This window comes from Talpa occidentalis, unplaced genomic scaffold, assembly GCF_014898055.3.
Source record: "Talpa occidentalis isolate TD23 unplaced genomic scaffold, MPIMG_talOcc4v2.1, whole genome shotgun sequence".
In the NCBI taxonomy this organism is placed as follows: Eukaryota; Metazoa; Chordata; class Mammalia; order Eulipotyphla; family Talpidae; genus Talpa; species Talpa occidentalis.
In genome coordinates this window covers 79061573-79075788 of record NW_026555331.1, presented here as the reverse complement: position 1 = coordinate 79075788, position 14216 = coordinate 79061573, and the positions used below count along the sequence as shown (strand labels likewise).

General features: G+C 37.7%; 1 protein-coding gene across 1 annotated transcript in view; it reads right to left on the bottom strand.

Annotated features, from left to right (window-relative positions):
* VPS41 (VPS41 subunit of HOPS complex) overlaps positions 1 to 14216 on the bottom strand; it is a 183990-nt gene that overhangs the window by 53556 nt on the left and 116218 nt on the right. The window contains exons 10-12 of the mRNA XM_037507289.2: positions 12513 to 12579; positions 3834 to 3931; positions 309 to 438 (exon numbers count right to left, since the gene is read on the bottom strand). Of these exons, the coding sequence (XP_037363186.1) occupies positions 309 to 438; positions 3834 to 3931; positions 12513 to 12579 (295 nt within the window). The remainder of the gene's footprint in view (positions 1 to 308; positions 439 to 3833; positions 3932 to 12512; positions 12580 to 14216) is intronic.

Below are 14216 nucleotides of genomic sequence, written 5' to 3'. Positions count from 1 at the left end.
CATAGCCCCACACTGCTTGATGTAAATGTGAGTTAAGTGTCTCGTTAAACAGGACAACAGACAAAATATAAAAACAAATATCAGAACCAACTCACTTTAGTCCTGGCCCCATCTCTACCCTCCCGTAAGCAAGTTCTGTAATATTTCTGAGCTTTAATGCCCTCATTTTCAACATAAGAGGTCCGTCCAGATTTTCACTAAAATCCTTTCAGCACCTCAATTTAAATTCCCAGTTGTGCTAATAAAGTGGAAGGGGAAAAAATATAAGTATAAGAAATAGCATGAGTCAGATCCTTGATCTCTCTTACCTAAGTGATAATCTCTACATTCATTTTCCTGAAAGCCTCTGACTGTAAGAGCATCAGAAGAGATCTCTTCACAAGTCTCAGGAAGTGGTTGGATAATATCCAGTCTAGGTCTGGCACAATATTCTCTTTCCTGGTGGGGAAAAAGAGGGAAAAGGATCATTTTAATTACATTTCTGTAAATCATACAAATTAATTCTACTTATCAATAGTTCATTGCCTTGATTTTATAACTTCAGCAGATGCAAGACATCCCAACCACTGTCTCAGGCAGTCTCCTGACACCATTTCACTTTGACATTTTGCATGAGCCAAACAGGACAGGTATGGCCATGTCCTTTCAGCAGTCCACTGCTATAGCCCATTCAACTCCACATACTTATTCAACTTTGCTATACCTTTTCCTCACAAAAGTGAGGAAGAGTAAAATAATAAGACTACCTGCTCCACTATCCAAACCACTGTCACTACTGGTAAACTTGCTGGTAGTGCTGAAAAGCCAAATATTAAAAAAAAAAAAATTCTATCTAAAACAGAACTTGCTGCGATTATGGAAATATTCTGTATCTGCCCAATGTGACAGACATGAGTTATAGGTCACTATTGAACACCTGATTTGTGACTGTGTGACTGAAAAATTCAGTTTTAATTTAATTTTATCTGAATTAATTTAAACTGAAATAGCTATATGTGGTTAGTTACTATAGTTTTGTGACTATAGTGACTCTGTATCAAGGGAAAGAAGATTTATTGAGCATCTCTGAACAGTTCTTCTAACTCAGTAGGTGATTGTACAGATATTAATCTCATTGCATTCTTAAATTAACCCTTAGTAAGTAATGTTGTTCCTAATTTTACAGATAAGAAACTGTGGTCAAAGTTATATAAGTAAATGATGAGGCCAGGGTTGGGGAAAAAAACAGGACTTATGGCAAACCTTGGATTTGAAATCAGATTTATTTTATTTACGGTTCATGCCTTTTCAGTATTCAGCACACAGCATAAAACACACTTGAATATTTTTCAAAGCAATAAGACTTGCAGCAATGTAACACTGGCACAGAGGACACAGATAAAAGGAACAAAATGGAAAAAGTCCAGAACTATCTTCAACTCTCCAAGTTTATGAAATCAAACAGTAAGCCTTGAAGGCTTCTTTGATCAATATTGTTAGGTTACTTCAGGAGCAATTACATTAACTTTGCAACTAACACATTTGAAGCATGTCAAAAATTAAATAGCAACTACAAAAGATGAACTAATAGCGATAAAAACCCCAATGAGTACACAACAAAATTTATCAGTTCTGTGAAGAAATGTGGATATTTCAATTCTGAAATACAAAAATGATGGGAAAAACTGAGATTTGAATAATTAAAAAAAACTGCTGTCATGATGACAAAAATATCAAAATTAGAATAACAAAGTATAAAAAAGACTGGATCAAATATGAACAGAAAACCATCTTGCTCAACTATGTAAACAGCTCTTTTACATGTGTATGGAAACCATCTACAGTGTGATTCACCTCAGTGCTTTCAAACCTTTGTTCACTGGCCAAGCAACCCTGCTTATCTGTGAATTTCTAAAAGCAGGAATTTGGTCTTGTTCTCATATCCCCAATGCTTACTATAATTCTTAACACATGTGTGCTTTAGTAATGAATGACAGAAAAACAATACATGAAGGGAACAGCTTAATAAATGAAGGCACATCGCCCAGATGAACAGTACACACCACCACAAATGACAGTGATGGGAGACTACGCAGCCTTATGGAGAGAGAGAATGCAATTAACATCCATACATCAGAATGATAAGAATACTGCATAACTATGACAGCAACTGTGCTGGAAACATGCACGCATGTAAAAGGTATAGCAGAAAAAATATTCTGGGAAATAATATTAAAAGTGATACGAAAAAAAATTTTGTTTAATGCTGCATTTAAACTGTGTTTTTGATATATAAAAAAATAAATGTGGCTAACACCAAGCCTGCTTCTTAGTTCTTTCATCTTAATTTTATCATTTTATTTCATGTGTAAGGATGCAAGGTACCTTGGTGTTATAGAAAATGATTAGCTAAATTCACTGAGACATACATTTTTAAGCTGTCTCCAAGATCCTTACTTCTACCTCTGAAGACATTCTATTTTCTAATTTGCTCTATGGGGCTGGCCTTTCTTGCTTGTGACTCCTTTCCAATACTCTCTCTTTTATTAACAAATGTTTCCTTTCTTTCTTTCCTTCTTTCTCCTGGTCAATTGTTTATTAGGTTTTCACTTTTTCATTTTTACTGCTTCTTTCCTTATGTCTTTCAATCATAGTCTCAATCCACCCCATATTTCTCATCAAAAGGCACTGTATTTACTCCCTCAGGAGCCACCACTTTTATTTTAAAAAAAAAAAAATAATAAAATAAAATAATAACAAACTGATGTCCTGCAACAGGGCTAGAAGCCAGCCCTATTGATTTTAGTAGGTTGAGTGTTCACTTAAGTCCTCAGCATCCTATTGCCTAGCAACATGGGTACCCAGAGCTTCAGGTTACTATAGTGATGGCTTCCTAATGCAAGTGCTCACTCAGAGAAATGCTCTGGAGCAGCTACCACTTCAAAACTGGGGCTTCTAGGGTTTTTCTCCCCACTTTATTCCTTGCCATTTGAAAAGAAAAAAAAAAAAAGCAGAGGCTATAGACAAGGAGAGCCTGCTTACTGGAAAGAGCTAGACAATCAATTGCAATTTCTTTTATATACAGCATCCACAAGAAAATCCTTTACAATAAATGCCCCTGTTTATGCCTTGAAACCACCCCTATCTGCTTCCTGGCAGGACCTGGGACTCTGACAATAAAGACAAGCTGGGAATCGGGCTGACCTAGGCTTCAAGGGAGACTGTGTGTGCATGTCCCTCCACTGGACCATACATACAGGCTTCATTCCAAAGTCACATGTAAGAAAATTTAGATTCTCTGCAGCCTCACATTAGTCACCCATTTAATACCATCTTTGCTGATGGTAACTGAGACCTAGCAACAATCTATTCCAAAGCAATAATCAAGCTTCTCAGAATCACTGGGCCATTGGGAAGTAAACAAATATGTCTGGACCACAGGAAATAATGAACTGCCCTTTCTGTAATTCCCTCTGACCACAGGGACCCCTGTTGTTGCAGCAGATCAACTTCACTGCTGTCATTTCTGCTAATGCACAGTGTCAGCTTAGTTTCTTCGCCTTTCAGCAAGAGGAATCCTTCATTCCTTTTGACTAAAATACCAAGAGAGATAGCAAAAAAAGGAAAAAAAAAAGACTCCCCTTTGCTCAGTGAAAGGAACAAAGGCAGGCAATGAGCAGAGCTTCTGAAAGGTAAATATGTTAGATCTACAGGGTAATCTCTGCCGACCTTATTTTATAGGTCAGGAAGTTCTGCTCAGACTGCAGCAGAATCCTTTCATGGGCAACCTGATCTGGGTTCAATGCTAAAAATGAGCCCATATGTCCCTTTGTATTCCGGGTGAAAAAAATTACCGTTTTTTCTGAAATTTCCTTTACGTAGGAGAGTACCACGAGTTGATCACAGAGCGGTGCAAGTCCACTGATGTAGAATTCAGTTTCAAACTGAGACACTGCAGACAAAAGGGACAGAAGATTCACCATTAACAGGAGCAAAAAGCTGCACACCAAGGGAAGAACACATCAACAATGAAGGTGCGGTGAACTCACTTTAGAAATCTAACATCATGTGGTGAGGATAAACATATTTTCTTGACAATTATGGGTACAAAGGTTGTACTGATGGGTATGTGGGACTTTACACCTGAAAATTTCTATCACAAACAAAAAGCAAATCCAACAATAACAGCTCAGATGTGACAATGCGGCCAGCAGGCCTAAAAATGACACAGTTAAATCCCATGAAGATACTCATAAAACCCTAACTATTAACAACATTTTTTTTTTTTTTTTTTTTTATAGAGGCATGCTTTATTTATTTGTTTGCTGGTTTGTTTGTTTGTTTTGTTTATACATGCACTGGGTACAGTCAGAAGCACGGGAGGGTGAGAGAATTCACCAGAGCCAGAGCGGGGAGCAGACCAGGCAGAAGGACCGAAGTACACTGCTGAGGGGAGCAGCGGGCGGCAGGAGAGGTCTGCGCGCCATGTGGGACCCTCCTCTGGTGGCCGGGGAGCAGCCGGGGATCGAACCGGCGCCGCAGAGGCCGCGGGCAGCTTCGCAACCCAGCGCTCAACCGCTGCGCCACCGGGGAGGCCCAACAACATTTTTTTTTAAATGACAGCATTTAAGTTTTTCTTTCATTTTTTTAAGGATTTATTTATTTATTTATACAAGAACTGGGGTACAGCCAGATTCATGGGAAAGTGAGAGGATTCACCAGAGACAGAGCGGGGAACAGAACAGGCAGACTGATGAACTACACTGCTGAGGGGAGCAGCAGGCGCGACAGGAGAGGTCTGCTGCGCCATGTGGGACCCTCACCAGCCGGCCAGGATCGAACTGGCGCTGCAGAGGCTGTGGACAGCTTCACAGCGTGGCGCTCAACTGCCTGCGCCACCAGGGGAAGCACAGCGTTTAAGTTTTTCACAATTAGTGCAGGGCAGTGGTACAAAAGTCATCAAGAATGCTCTTTGGATTCAAGAAACACTATTATTATTCCCTTTTTGAAAACATTTATTAAACATTTTATTTAAAGCCATTTTTGAAAAGGTGTGTATAAATTACAAAATGATTAAACACCATGATTTTTAAAGTGAACTAAAGGTCAAAGTAGTTAAAGACATTTTCTTTCCTTTTTAATGTTAGTGTTTACAATTTAGAAGAAACATCACATCATTTAAGAAGTTTAATCCACTTACAAACAAGGATGTAATTACAATGGACCTCAAAGATCTGACAGAAAGTTCGGTGGGAGAAGTAGCATAAATATTGCTACCAGTTGCTATAAAAATAGTGGTTACCAGAGGAAAGGGGGCAGGAATGTGGGTAAATTGGATAAAAAGGGGTCAATTTTATGGCTAAGGACAGAAGGTAGACTTGTCACAGCAAACATGATGTAGTATATACAGATGCTGTTTTCCAATGCGGTACACCTGAAACCTTTATAATGTTATAAATCAAAGTTACTTTAGTAATAATAATAGATTGTTGTTTTAAACAACTAAGCTTTGGGATGGATTCTCACACAGGGAAGCTAACTGATACAGTAGTAGTGCTGACAGATTGTTCCAGAAATCCTACATTACAATTACAAATTCATTTGGAAGTAAACTTTCATTTGAAAGTTTTCTAAGAGTTTCTTGATTCAGAGTTTCCCTACAATTCTGTGGTATTAGCTCCAGGAGTTAATGTCCGTGATGAAATTACAGTCTTTCCAAACTACGGGAAGTCAATGTAGCATATCAGAAACATTAAAGAATGTATAGTCAGGAAATCTGGGATATAACTTTCGCTAAATTGAACTTGCATAAATCATTTTAATTTCTGTGGATGTAACTTTTCCCATCTGTAAAATAATAGAAGCACACTAGAAATGAAATCTGTATCATCAAGGAAATAAGCTATAAAGCTTTTCTTCTTTCTCCTCTCTATTTTTCAGGCAGATCACTTACTGCTACTTTTCTGCCTAGTTTTAATGACTGTTCCTTATATAACTGTACCATCCAATTTTTATACTAAAATGGAATTAAGGATGACCAAAATATTGCTAAATAGTAACATAAATGTCAAAAGGGTATTTCTTATGTTCTGTTCTTGATTAGATCAAATTGGGATTATAGCGCCCTAGGAAAAGCCAAAGAGTGGAAGTCCAAAGGCAGATACTGGCTCCAGCTCTGCCACTAACACCTTTTCCCTCAGCCTCTGTGGGCTTGAATTGAATATTTTTATCCAGACACTTATAGTTTTGGTGAAGTGAAGTTCATATGTAGAGAACCATCTCCTACCACAACAACATGTCAGAAGAGCATAGTCAGGCTTTTAGAGCTTCTGGAGAAGCTGACGGTTCTGTGTCTATGTGGGAGGTAGTGTGGAAGGGTAGAAGAAAGGGGAAGAGCTGGAATGTACCTATGTTATTATTTTTTTAAAGATTTATTTATTTATTTATTTACACAAGAGCTGGGGTACAGGAGGGTGAGAGAATTCACCAGAGATAGAGCAGGGTGCAGAACAGGCAGACTGACTGAAACACACTGCTGAGGGGAGCAGTGGGCGAGACAGGAGAGGTCTGCCGCACCAAGTGGGTAGCTCCCTGGCCAGCCGGGAATCAAACCCACGCTGCAGAGGCTGCTGACACCTTCACAGCACTGTGCTCAATCCCCTGCACCACTGGGGAGGTCCCAGGAATGTACCTATATTGAAGAGTATGGGGACACACAGAATTGAGTAACAAAGAGGTGACAATTTAAAATTTTAGAACACATACAAGGAATATTAACAAGAAGATTTGGTTGTTGTCATGTCTTGAGTTTGCTCAGAAGGAGGGAAGGGGGAAATTTTTTAAAAGACAAAACAATAAGGAAAAATAAGATTAGCATTTAAGTGATGAATACTGAAGATAGGCATGAGTCAATCTACAAATAAGAATTCCTAATCTACAAACAGACAAAAACAAAACAAGAGACTATATCTAATACCAAAAATAGTAATTCAAGAAAAATGACCTGAAACTACAAAGAAACAACTATTTCAATTATAATTACATTATAAATTAATTTATACGCTGTATATCTGAAATAATGACCCACCACAGCACCATTAACATGTATTTTAGTAAAGTTACTGGAATTTAATGATAAAGAAAAACCTTTTGGTGTCTTGACCTTTAGTAGCTGCAAGCCACTGGTAGATATTAAGTACCTGAAATGTGTGCAGAGTTTGGATTAAGATATGCTGCATGTAAGATTCTGAAGACTTAGTATGAAAATTAAGTTATTTCAGTGACTTTTTATGTTCTTACATGCTGAAATAATTTTGGGGAAATATTTCATTAAATAATGTATACTTTTAAAATTTCACTTCTTATTCTTTAATGTGGTACTAGCAAAGTACAGCATTCTTTGTTTGTTCTTGTGTTCCTTCTAGTCTGATCTTCATTTCTGAAATAATCTTTTTATACAACTATTCCTAGAGTTGTCACTTCATTTGAGAATTTTTGTTCTGATTTTTGTTTTTCTTTCATACCGTGCATTAATTCTTCAAGTGTCTTGTAGTTTGTTCTGAAATAATATTGCATTTGTTACCTATTTTGTGGGTGTCTCTTTTCGGTTGTGCTTTTATTGCCAAGGATATTATTCTGCAACTTAATCCCATTTTCTTAAAACTCAGTATGGGACTTGGCCTTATTCTCTCCTGGTGCTTGGTTTTAGGTGAAAACACTGTTGTCTTAGAAGGAGGAAGGGGCTGGAATAACTACTAATTTCAAGATTTCTCTCTACTGTTATTCCCATTTAGTGTTCGAAATCTGGTCCCTTGCTTTCTGAGACTTCCTGGCTCTGCACCTACCACTTCTATCTGGACCTCCTCTTCCTTCTGTTTCTACCACCCACATTCTGCTTAAGTTTTAGTCGCCCTGCTTGAGCCTGGCAGGAAGCCCTGCTACTCAAGTTCACGGGACTGGTGAGATGCCAACGCCCCTGACCTGAATACAGGCTTCACCCACTCGTTTCCAAGTGTCTTTTCCAGGGAATGTCAGAATTGCTTTGGAGTTCTCCTGCTCTCAAGTTTGCTGCACACCCCCATTCCCTTCTGCTTCTCTCACACAGAAACTGATACCGCAGGTCTTAAGTTTGTCCATAGTTGCCCCCATCCATTCATTATATGAGGTTCTTGTCACTCTGTAGTAAGTGTAATTTATGGGTTCTTGGTTGTGCAATCTAGTTGTTCAGTTTTTATATGATGACTTGGGCAGATGGAAAATTATGCTGCCAGCACCACCATCTTCCCAGCTTACTTACTTCAAGTGCAAAATATTAAGATATCAGTGTTCTATACCAACATACATTAGGCAGAGCAAAAGGTTCTGGGTTAGAGTCACAAATCCATGAATATTGTTGGGCCATCAACAGCACACTCTATCAGGTTCAGAATGATTGTATAAGATTGAAATAAAAATTAACAAATTTTATTCTATGTTGGATCTTATATTTCTGAGGGTTATAGCAATAAAGAATTACTGAACACCAACCAGGAAGAAGACATACTTCTAAAAGCATCTGGCTAGTGACAACACTGCCTCTGACTTAAAGGAGATTTTGAGTCTGGATTGCTTAAGAAATAATTAAAATACCACAAGCTATGCAAAAATGGGGAAAGTGTAAGGCAGGAAAATTTATTTCCAGAGAGATCGGGTTTCTATTTGTAATGTATTTAGCACACACCTGGTGGCTGTTAGAAAATGAACAAAATGTATTTGTTACTTCAGGTGCTTTTGATTTCTTAACATTACTTATGGAGCAAATCTATTACCACCACTTTAAAAAAAATTTTTGAATCTCCAGCACAGAATGAAAATGAGTTGCTACTTTAAGGAGAAATGGACAGAGGAACAGACATGCAATAAAGTAAGCATAGTAAAATCCTAATTGCAGGGTCTTGAAGGTAAGAATATGGGTGGCTCACATTCCTGTGAAGATAATTCTTCACTTTCTCATATGAGTCACAATTTTCATAGAAAATGTCAGGCAAAAAAATTAAGCAGAAGAATAGCTTATAGCTTAAAAAAAACTAACCTTGAAAGCTGACTACAGAAATGAAGCATCCAGAGTGAGAGAGTAAGGCAGGGGTGAGAACAAAAAGGGAAGTGGGCACAATAGGCTACAGCAGCAGACTATGGGTGAATTGATGATGCGTGTACCACAGTGGCGATACCCGTGGGGAGGGAATCCTATACTTCCAAACACCAACAGTGATGTAAGCCAATGTTATTTCAATTAAAAAAAAAAAAAAGAATAGATTGTAGAGAGTTAAACTGAATTATAATAGAACAGACAACCACACATAGCTGGATCCTTAAAACCACTGTGAACAACATCAGCATTATCCTGGTTCATGATGCAACAGACCAGAGGTGAAATGTGCCACAATAAGACTATCTAAGTGCTGTAGTGGTGTGGTTGGGTCAGTGTGGTAACACAGAGAGATTCCTAGATCTAAAAAGACACATCTCACAGCTCTCTTCTACCACACATACAGATCTTCAGTTTCCAGGCCACTATTTTCTCAATCAATCAACTGAAAATAAAACAACGTGCTAAATTCTAAGAGTCATAGTATAAGAGCAACTGAAGATACGGACACCACTTCAAGGAAAAAAAAGGTCCCCTTTTCTCCTTCTCTATGTCTTCCTGTCCTTTAACAAATCTCCACATGAAATCAAGACTAGGAAGTCAATCATTAATTCCTTGCATATAATTCCATCTGCCCTTGGCAGTAGAAATCCAGAGAATGATACATGATTACTGGCTTCATTTCCCAACAGTATAACATCAGCTCTTCAACAACCATTCCACAAAGACAATGAAAAAGATTGGTGAGAAGTGCCAGAGGGTTAAGGGAGTCCTGTGAAGAACACTCGAGAGCCAAGTTAAGTTAAAAGAAATACAGTAAGGTGTGGACCACAATTTACATTTAACAATGTAATTTGGAAGAAGAAGTGACATCCAAAAAGCCTTCTGTACAACGAATGTCTTCATGGGTTGGTGATTGGCCAGTAACCTTGATCTTAATTATCATTATTTCATTTATAGAATCAATTTATATTCTATGGAGAGGAATAACTTTTGTGTTATTTGAAATTTTGGCTATAATAACAAGTTTTAAACATCTGGCTTCTAACTACAGCCACAGATATTTCTTTAATCTCAATGCCATTTTCACTTCATTTACTAAAGAACAGTGGTTCACACTGTTCAGGGCTATAGCAAATTGTAATCCAGACCTCCTAATATTTCTCTTTTCCTTTATCCTAGTCAAGGACTCTTATCTAAACCACTTTGCCTCCTGCTGTGGAAATGGTTTATATTCTTAGAGGTTTGCTCTCAAGAGGGGAAAAAGTGGTACTTAACCACTAACCATAGTAGTAAAATGTCAGTAATGTGATATTGTTAGTACCCACACATGGTCTATTTCACGTAAATTGTAGTACAGATGAAGTACACTTTAATAACGTGATCTCAGGGCTCTAGGGCCATTGCCAGGCCAGCCATTAGCAGTGACAGAGCTGGGACAGAAGTCTGCATAGTGATAATAACCACCACGATGCAGTGAGGGCCTACTGTGCCAATTACTGTGTCACAGGTGTAGTTATGCCAACACAAATTCTTGCAACCATTGGAAAGGCAGGTATGATCACCTCCATTTCACAGGTGGGAAAAGAAGCAACTTCATCAGGATCATACAGGAAATCTGCAAACTGCCTTGCCTCCCTGCACATGAAATCTGATGGTTCTGCAGAGACAGATTATATCCATTTGGCACATGTTATCTATATATTTATGGATTTAGTTATTCTTCTAGGACAAAAATTTATTACAGCTCTAACACTAACTTCTGACTTCAAGTACAACATATTCCAGATTTAAGTGTCATAATTGTATTAGTCACATGGCTAATGTAAGTCTTTCCCTGTTTTTAGAAATATAGCCCTGAGCAAATGATTGATCTCACTTTCATGAGTTAAAATGACTCATTTATATTCCATACACACCATTCAAACAGGTAAATGGCTTTTCAGCTGACTTATAATATGGCCCCAAAAACTGTCATATAACTTTATCTCCTATTCCTCACTTCTAAATAATGCAAAAATTACTCTGTTTTAAATAATTGATCTGCTTGACAAAAGTCCATCAATATTCATTCTTTTTGGCTGAATAAATTTTGCACTAAGTTGCAAAAGCAGTGGTGCATCATCCTTGCCATACTTCTCCCAAATAGATGTTTTCCAGAGTCATCAACCCATTCAACACTATTATTTAGTACCTGCTGTGTGCCAGGCATGTGCCAGGTCCCTGAAATAAACACTGAGCAAAAACACATCTAGTGTGTGCTCTCAAGGAGGTTACAGGTCTGGGAAAGAGAGGGGAAATGCACTGAATCATCACACAATCACCACAACTGAAACAACTGCTTGCAAGGAGTTCTATAGATGTTTGCTAAGGGAGGATTTGACCTCCTTGGGGAGGTCCAGTGTACTTTCCCAGGAAAGTAAGACTGAGTTTAGATATAATTGTCAAGAGTGTAAAGAGGCAAGAAGAGCATTTTAGACAGAGAGGTAGCAGCAGCAAGGTTAGGTGAAAGAAGGCCAATGTGGCTGCAGTACAGAAACCAAGGAGAAGATGGGCATGAATGAGGAGGTGAAGGTCAACATACACCCCTTGGGTCATGTGGATGACTCTCATCTTTACCCTAAGAACTATGGGAAGGGAGGAGGGGTGGCAGCACGATCTAGTTTATATTCTGACTGGAGTAAGGAGACCAGATTACAGTAACTCACAGTGGAAGGAGAGAAATCAGGAAGCTACTGCAGTGATCTAGACCAAAGATTATGACAGTATGGACCAGACCAGTATGATGAAAATTATTATTTAGAAGGTACAGCTGACAAAACCAGATGTAAACATTGTGTTACGAGCTGCACAGGTATTAACTCTTGGCATTCTCATAAACAACCTATAGGGACAGCTACTCATTTCCACATTTCATAGATGAGACTAGGCACAAAGAAGCTTGTCCAAAGTTCAGGTCATAAACAACAGAACCAGAACCCAAACCCATTGTTGTTTGATTTGAAAACCAACTACAAAATCATTGTTTGACTATCAGAAATGTAGTTATAAAAAAAGGGTCTCTGAAGCTGTTTGAAAACTTAAAACAAAGCTTCTTGATCTATTTCATCAAAGTTCCAAGTGTTGGGCCCTGAAGAAGAACATGCCCCTTAATAAAATGGCTCCTTTTTTGAAGGCCTACCTATTTCTTTTTGTTGTTAAAGATTTTTTTATTTATGCATAAAAGAACTGGATTGTAGGCCAGGTGGATTTACTGAAATATACTGCTGAGGGGAGCAGGGAGTGAGACAGGAGAGGTCTGCTGCGCCATTTGGGTCAGCTCACTGGCTGGGGATTGAACTCAGGATGTGCTGGTGACAGTGCTGAAACTTAGCTCCTAGGCCACCAGGGAGGTCAGAAGGCCTACCTATTTCAACGTAGCGACTTGGCAAGTCCCTCATCTCACTGGCATGCCGTTCCTTCACTGAGCAAATCTAGGAAAAAAGTTCACAGGTTATTTTATTCATTCTATGGAAAACTCTTTAACATTTCCTTGAAAACATATTTTCATTAAATTAGCCACATAGTACTGATGATGGAGTGCATACCATGACTTAAAAGATAGAAATTAATTTCAATGATGCACATCAACTATTATTTATGTTCTCCAACATTATCTTTCAAGGGCAAAGAAAGAAAGGAACTGTAACACAGTTGTAACATGTTCCCAAAAACCCATTCCCAGCAATGCTACTCAAGGATTACTTCTATCATCACCCAAATAAAGCTGTGGCGGGCGTACATAACCCAAAATTCCAATGGCTAATATGAGCAACATCCACATTAGGTTTTGCATTTCTGATTACATATTAGTAATTTATTTCACTGTTTCTAAATAATACTTTGCAAAAGTGGCACATGCTTATCTTCTCTCAAGTATAATAAAATCAATGTACTATATTAGTGTTGGCACACTGCAGCCCAATCCCTGGCCTCCTTTTTTTAATGCCTGTAAGCTACAGTTTTTACATTTTTAAAGGCTTGAAAGTAAAGAAGGAAGAAAGGAATGGAGGGCTTGAGGTAGAAGGGAAGGGAGAAAAAATAAAAGCAGAAATAAAAAGAGAAAAATATTCATTAGAAACAATACATAGTATGAAAAGTCTAAACCATTTACTGCCAGCCCTTTCTTTACAGAGAAAGTTTGTCAAATCTTATTTTAACATTTATGTACACAGCTTGGATAGAAACATATAAACATACATAATCATACATATTTATCTACCACTTACACATAACACCAAGGTGATTTCAAGGTGATAAGATGTTAATAGTTCCTATTTTCTTTGTTCTATTTTCTAAAATGAATATATTCTCAGAATTAAATAAATGTAACTAGCAATCCATTTTTTAAACCTAATAATTTGCTACAAATAATTCAAGTATTATCTGCATATTCTTATCAATATAATTCTCTAATATACTTGCAATATTTCATTACGTGAATCTACTATCATTTCTTTAATCAGTTCCCCTTTAGACATTATTGTTTTGCTTCTATTTCCAATTTGCTTGTATTCTGATTTCTAATGAATGCAGTAGTGCAATCAAAATATTTGTATGTAATACTTCTGGACTTTTGTTTTCTTAAATTTCCAGAAGTAGAAATGAAATATCAATGTGTACGTATACTTTCACAGGTTTAGTATTGTTTGTTTAATACACATGTCCACACTGAAGTCCAGCAACACAGTGAAACGTGAGCCACTGGACTTGAATCGGTGGCTGTGGAGGTTTAAGCATTTACCTAGAAATGACTATTTTCTCCCTTGATTACTTTTTGTCATTTGCCTTCTGTCCATCTCAGTCAATTTCCCGTCTCCTCCATTGCGCCTCAATTTCCTTACTCTCTTGGTAGATTTTTGATCATATTTACTATCTACTTTTCCAGCCACACTTACTAGGGAAATGACTAAATTCTCTAAAAGGCAAGCTCCACAATGGTGAATGAATGGCTGTGTTAATGTGCTGATAAAAGTATATAAAGACTAGTGCTCCCAATGGTTTGAAATACATACATATACACTACATAAAGTTATATGTATATAAGTATACACATATATATGTAATGGCA